At 41.5% G+C, this 7,451-nt stretch overlaps 1 protein-coding gene across 1 annotated transcript in view; it reads right to left on the bottom strand.

Moving 5' to 3' along the window:
* Positions 1-944: 944 nt before the first annotated feature.
* The window catches only part of Setdb2 (SET domain bifurcated histone lysine methyltransferase 2), an 85,864-nt gene continuing 79,357 nt past the window's right edge, over positions 945-7,451 (bottom strand). The window contains 6 exon segments of the mRNA XM_021181369.2: positions 945-1,288; positions 3,103-3,174; positions 4,669-4,800; positions 5,258-5,321; positions 6,066-6,133; positions 7,250-7,299. Of these exon segments, the coding sequence (XP_021037028.2) occupies positions 1,068-1,288; positions 3,103-3,174; positions 4,669-4,800; positions 5,258-5,321; positions 6,066-6,133; positions 7,250-7,299 (607 nt within the window). The 3' untranslated portion in view covers positions 945-1,067.

The raw sequence follows: 7,451 nt of genomic DNA on the forward strand, positions 1-7,451 counted from the left end.
ACCAAACGTGGTGCTGTTTCTGCTGTATAATCTACTGAGATGAACAGATTCCAGCTGTATGTAAAGCAGCAGAGGAAGCACTAACATAAAAGGGTCCCAGCTGGTTCTGACGGGTGCTCAGATGGCAGTCATTCCAGTTGATCCCTCCTGAAGTGGCTTAGGCAGGCCTTGGTACCCACAGTATTGCACCAGGAGTGATTCCTTCACAAGTGTGTGAGCACACATTACAAACAAGATACCATGCTGGGACACAGCTCAATCCCATTCTGTCAGGTGGATTACAGTGACCCAGAGGATCATGGGAGGAAATGAGAAATGTGGATGTGAGAGGAGTCAAGGGTCAGGAGCAGTGTGGGTACACAGATCTGATGCATACTGTCAGGTGGGGAAAGTCTTAGTGCTCCACATCCCCTCTTCCCCCTGATGGTGCTCGAGTCAAAGAGCCCAGATTCAAAAGCTGGAGTTGGTCTTGAACATGAAGCATGCCCTTGTAATGACTGTGGCCAAAAAGACACTTTTAAAAAGAGTCTGATGAAGACCCACAAAACTGGTAAAAACAGAAGAGTGCATGGTGTTTTGCTACAGCAGAGGGCTGCCTGGGACTGTATTAAATAAACGGTGGACTCTTCAGTGGTTTTGACAAGCATTTATTAAGTGTGCTAAATATTGGCAATGTGGTATGGTAGTGAGCAGAAACCCAGGGTAGCAGCGAGCAATGCACAGGGTGGAGTCTGCTCTATGCTGATGGAGTTTTTAATACTGAGAGGAGACCATGATGAGACCCTCTGCAGGAGCAACAGAAGCAAGAGATAGCTCTAAGATTCCATTTAAGGCTGAGCAAAGCTCTGGTGTTGCTGTCCTTGACTGGGGTGGGCAGGGTAGGCAAGAAGACTTCCTCGATCCTTGGAGAACATGGAGGCCCGATCCAGTTTTCCTGAGGAACAGCTTTTACTGTCAGGGGAAAGCAGGACAAGTGAGATGAGAAGAGAGGAGACAAGAAACACCCAGTCAGGGATGGAGCATGGATGAGCAGTAGCAGGTCAGAGCGGGAGGGGACTGTGGATCTGTCACAGGCTGTCTCCTGAGCCTGTTTGCACTTCAGGAGACTCCTAGCATCTGACCTGGTGGTCCTCAGGAGGTAGCAAGGATCCTGAAGTAGAACTTGAGCAGTCCAGGTCCCCATTTTCTTGAAATGAGCAAAAGTTTTGTTGTAAGTCTGCAAGTGCCTCAAGCTGCTTCTTCATTTGCCTTTGCCTTTCTTCCCATTCACAAGCTTTACTCTTGATTACTTTAAAAGAAAGAAAATGGCTTCAGTGTATGCAGGGATTTGATTAGGACACTGTCTCTAGTCTGGATCAGTTCAAGTATTTCCCTTGTAGTACCTGGGCCTCAAATGAGAGGGCAGAGTGGCCTGAGCAGAAACTGTTCCTTTCATGTCCTCTCTGACTTTCGTGACTCAATATGGACACCAGCATGTATCATGTGTTCTCCTTCATGGTAGAACAAGATTAGAGTGTATTCATTCATTCAGAGACTAGAGCACGTGGCTGGCGTATGAGTAACCACTCTTTCATGGGCACATCTCCGGCTCCAAGGACATTTGGTACCTCTCAGGTTTGAGTGAGATTTCGGAACAGAACATGGTTACTATAGAAACCAGCCATGGTCATTTAGTTGGGTTTAGCATCCTCACGACTGAATCTTTAGATTCGTAGTTGTCAGAATGACTGCACACCTGCAGATAGTTTGGAATCCTTGGCTGAATCCGCCAGACTGGAATGGTGCCATGTCAAAAGTTAGCCTTTCCAGGTGGTTCCCATGCAGTCTTGATTAGTGCCTTGAGGTTCCCCACATTATATGGTATGTGACACTTTTCAGACATATAACTTTTATGCTAAGTGACACATGTAGTTTTACAGAAATACATCTTTCTGAAGGCTGTTTTTTTTTTTAAATAGCTATTCTTATTAACAAACATTCTCAAGTGATTTTTAAAGTAACTTCTCTGGAACTAAAACAGAGTATTGCAGAGTCCAAATGAGAACAAGTAACAGAGAATCCAAGTGAGAGAGGCTGTGCACATTGAGGCGACACAGGCAACCCGACTGCGCTTTAGGGAAAACCTACTGCCATATAGTTTTATTGACAGGCACATGTGCAGAAAAGATCACTGTAGGGCAGTGTGCTATGAGTACGGGAGAGAAGCTACTCACACCATTCTGTGTGAATCCCTCACCCATGTCCAGAGGTGCAGCACATGGTCATGTTTAGTACTAAAAGAGGCCACAATAAATGCAGGCTTATTATGGTTTTCGGACCAAGTCTCACTGGCTCTCAATCTTCCTGCCTCACCCTTTCAACTGCTGGGAATTATAGGTGTGTACCACAGTACACAGCTAAATGCATCATGTTTTTGAAAACTAGGTCTCCCTATTCCTGCCTGCCTACTACCGTTTAAATAAAATAGCAAAACATGAAAACCAAAGCCATCAAAAACCTTTCTTGATCATTCTTCATTTTGCTGTTTTTTTTTTTACTTGATTAATTTTAGAATTATAGTACTCACTGCTTCGAGAGATACGTTTTAAAGATAAACCTTAATAAAAGAACTTGACATCTCTTCAAGAAAGAGGGAGTCAGCCTGCAGGGTGGGTCACTGTTGCCTCCATGTTGCTAGCTGGGGTTAGAGAAGCTGCAGGAAGTCTGCTCAGTTCCAGCCTATGCCTGTCTATAGAGTCAAAAACTTGGGTTGTTTCTGTCTTGTCGATCTGTTTTACTGTACACAAAAGTATTTGTATGTCTACCTGGAAAACACAGCACTGTGATCCAACCACCCACAAATTACTGCATTTTGTATAGTGTGGGCAATCTGTCTGTCTGTCTATCTGTCTGTCTATCCACATGTAAATTATGTCTGTATATATATGTACACTACTTTTTCCATATTTTTCTTTTCCATGTGTTGTGCTTTTTCTGTAATGGGCTTTCTCATTTGACAAAAATTCTCTTTAGAAATATTTGACTGTTATGTGACCTGTTATTTTTGATCTGAATGATAAATGTTTCTAAAACACACTGTTCCTTATTTTATGAATCACCTACCTTCTTGGAATTGTATTAATGTATCTTCAAACAGCCCACTCTCAAACAGTAAGGTCTCGATCCCTTCATAGTCTAGAGGGAGAAGCAATTTCCTGTGTTAACTTTATTGTGAATAGTCACACAGGGAGAGAGAAAATAACCCCACTAGGAAGAGAGAGGATCAGAGGAGGGCAGCTCAGTGCAGGCCCAGCGGGGATCTGGAGAAGCATCAGCTCACTGTCTGTGCAGCCAGGACTTCTGAGGANNGAACNCCTGTGTTCCAGGGAGCCCCAGGTGATGTGGGTGAATGCACCCCCAAATTTGAGCATTCTTAGTCTTGAGAAAATTACTAAATAAAATTATGTAACAAATGGGCACCTTGAAGTGTTTACTGGTAATTTATCATTTGGTTTTGTCATAGAGAAAATCATGTTTAAGTTCACATTTTACATTGTCCCTTACAGTATGAAACACTCAGATCACTCTAACCAGGAATTATAAGGCTTGTAGCTCATGCTGTATGTTACTGGAGGTCACAGGAGCCATATACTTACACACTGTAAGCCCTAGGAGCCATTCAGAAAGAAACTTCCACTAGTAGTTGATCTAAACAACTACTCCATAGCTCGGTAAGATTACTCAGCAGGGAGGGCTGCTTGTTACCATCTGATGACTTAAGTTCACTCCCCAGAACCTGCATGGTGGAAGCAGAACCTACTCCTCTGTCTTATCCTCTGACCTGTACCTGTGTGCAGGGGCAGGGGCAGAATGTAATGTTTAAAAAAGACTTGTTTTTAAGTGTGTGTGTGTGTGTGTGTGTGTGTGTGTGTGTGTGTATCTTCAAAGTCCTTAAGACTGTCAGATCCCCAGGAGCTTCAGGTCCAAGCGTTGTGGGCTACCATACACAGGTATGGGGAACCACACTCAGGTCCTCTGCAAGAATATATGTGTTCTTCATCACTGGGTATCACTCCAGCCTCTGTAATAATTTTAAGACCCTGGACTTAAAAAGGAATAGAATTTGAGGCCCATCAAAATTATAGCCTAAGGGCTGGTTCCCAGCACCCATGTTGGGTGGCCTAGAAGTGCCTATAACTCTGACTTCAGAGGATCAGATAGTTTTGTTTTTTAGAGGGCACTTGTACTACCATGTCTATATCCTACACACACACACACACACACACACACACTGACACACAAAGGGACCCAGGAAGCCAGTAGACTCCTGTTTCTGATTCAGTTTCTTTTCTTTCCTTTCCTTTCCTTTTCTTTTCTTTTTTTGTTTTTGTTTTTTTGTTTGTTTGTTTGTTTTGTTTTTTTGTTTTGTTTTTGTTTTTTGATTTTTCGGTTTTTCTACACAGGGTTTCTCTGTATAGCTCTGGCTGTCCTGGAACTCACTCTGTAGACCAGGCTGGCCTGGAACTCAGAAATCCGCCTGCCTCTGCCTCCCGAGTGCTGGGATTAAAGGCGTGCGCCACCACACCCGGCTATATGCTGTGTGTTCTTAAAGAATGGGTTACAGAAGGGCTGGGGAAGCATGGGGAGGTGTGTTTTCTAGAATGCGTTTATATTTAGCTCATTCAGTACCTGACTCTGAGGCAGTCTTATCCAGGAGTCTTCCATAAATCGAATCCATTTTTTCTAGTATGTGTTCAAGTAAAACATTAAGAAGTCCTGCTTCCTGGCATTTCTTAAGAAAAGGAGCTTTGACAGCTGCATCTAAGAACAAAGAATGCATCTTTAGGAGGAAATGGACAGCTATTTGCATCATGTGGTCACTTTATACTTTATCAGTTGATGGGTGAGCATATATATGTAAAATTTACTTTATATGATGGAGATGACATCTCCTCATACTTGGCCCAGATTTGGCATATGAAAGACTGCCACCTGTCACAGTGAAGGGTAGCATACGACTGAATTATAGCCTCAGGCAAACCTACCTGCCTTTTAATCTCAGAATGAGAAGAAATGGTCCATTCCAGCTCAAATAACTATGATATGGTATGGGTTCTAATACAGTATATACTTACAAGAAAGATTTATGTTCTTATTAAATACCAAATGACCAGAAGAATAAAGATTAAAGCATGAAACCAGATTTAAGTTATATGGGTCAAGATTCCTCTAAGTATTTTGATCCACCATTGTCACACAGTCACCACTGAGAACCAACCTCTGTGGCCGAGAGGCTCTCCTGTCACATGTCTTTTGGATCTCATGAATTTCACCACTTTTGGCTGGAAGAGAAAACCAAGATTATATTGAATTTTCATGTTGGCCTGGAATACCACATGAAATTAAAATGTACTTCTACAAAATCAAATCTATTAATCAAATCTAACAAAAGAAAAAGGCGTATTAAGACAATTTTTTTTTTTTGGTTTTGATGAACTCCTGGATCCAAATGGCATTTTCATGCTGTTTGTGGCATGAAAAACATCTGTTGAATAAGAGGGAGAGATTATTGTCTGATACTAATCAATGTATAGAAACTGATATAAAAAACTGTTTCAAATCCCTTCAAATTCTTTTACATTGTGTATCTAATAATTCAGAAGATTTTAAGTCAGAAATTTGGTTATGTATGGAGCAAGTCTCTGGGAAACACTTGGTTATGAACAAATATTTGTCCGTACTCTCAGCCTGTGAAGGACTAAGTGTCATGAAAGGACACGTGTTTTCACTAGCATGGTTCAAGGAATGATTGACAGAAGCTGAGGGAATGACATCATCCCCTGAGCCGCTAGCCTCTTAATACTCTTCAGTATGCTTCTTCTACCATGTCAAAATGGTCTGTACTTCCTGAGTGCAGGATTCTCCCCACGATGCCAACCTAAGTCTAGCTTCAGCTCCACTGAGGAGAGAACACGGATGGTGTGCAAATGCCAACTCCTCCAATGGTTGAAAACCGTGAGTCTTTGGCATTTAGAATTCTAAGTAAGGACATTATGAGAAGAAATTAGGTCTATAAGTCAAGTTACCTGTGCAGGAGGGCCTGATGAGAGGCGTTTTTTTCTTCCTCTCTTCCTCTTCATGCTTGGGCCATCAGCTAAAAGAGAAACCATTTAAAGGTTGGAATATGTAAAACATTGCCAGGTGGTTGTGGTATACATCTTTAATCCCAGTCCTTGGTAGGTAGGTAGAACCAGGTGGAACTCTGAGTTCAAGGTCAGCCTGATCTTCAGAGTGAATTCCAGGATAGCCAGGTCTACACAGAGAAACCCTGTCTCTCATATATATATGTGTGTGTGTATATATGTGTGTGTATATATATATGTGTGTGTGTATATATGTATGTATGTATATATATATATATATATATATATATATATATGCATTGAAGTTTACATACAATAAAAAGTATGTGCCAGCCTTATTACAAAATCAGAAGTCTGGCAAACTTGAACCTAAGCATTTGCAATGTAAAACTAAGAATTCATTTTAATCATAGGCACATAAGCCTATGATCAATTGAAATGGAGGGTGTTTGTTGAACAGAAGAAACAACTTGGGTCATTGGTGATTGTTGAAAGGTGAAGAAATAACAAGTTTCACCCATCATGCTGACATGTTCTCCCTTGAAGACTTGCAGGGATGTGGCCAGTCCTCTTTTCCTCATCTAGAGAGACTTTTCAGAAGATAAGGAGCCAGTGCTTGCTGATCCAGACTTTCATCAGTGATATTCTTTGACCAGTGATTTTTCTTATAACAATTGTACTTAACAGTATAGGTATGAAGTGGAACGAAGTTTCATGGGAAACAGTACTCTTTTGATACAGGGTCTAGCTATGAACCGAAGGCCTGCCATGAACTAACTCTATGATACACACACACGGATACACACACACACACACACACACAAACACAGAGGCATCATTCCCTGTCAACATACAGTGATAGCAAGGACCAGTTTAAGGATAGTTTTCAATGAGTTAGAAATGTAATGACAATGACTTGAAATAGCTCAGTGCTTCCTAGCACTCGCTGTTCTTCCAGAGGATCCAGGTTCTGTTGCCAGCACCCACAGGTTACTCACAACCATCTGTAACCTAAGGCATCCACACAAATAGGTGTACATAAAAATTACAATTGAGAAGAAATAATTAGATTATCTCAGGTTTTACTTAAGGAATTAGCTTTCTTTAAACTCACTTTAGAAACTTACCACTTTCAGTGGCCTCTTCTTGTTGTGGAGGATGTTTTGAGCAAAATACTCTGAAAATACAGAATTTCAAAGAATCACTGAATCTTTTAATTTGTAGAAATCCACCAACCTTTGTCTCCCCAGTGCTGGCATTAGAGCTACATGCAGTTACACTGGCTGAAGTATGCATTTTTAAAAAGAAATGTGTTCAATCCATGTCAAA

Source organism: Mus caroli, chromosome 14, assembly GCF_900094665.2.
Source record: "Mus caroli chromosome 14, CAROLI_EIJ_v1.1, whole genome shotgun sequence".
Classification (NCBI taxonomy): domain Eukaryota; kingdom Metazoa; phylum Chordata; class Mammalia; order Rodentia; family Muridae; genus Mus; species Mus caroli.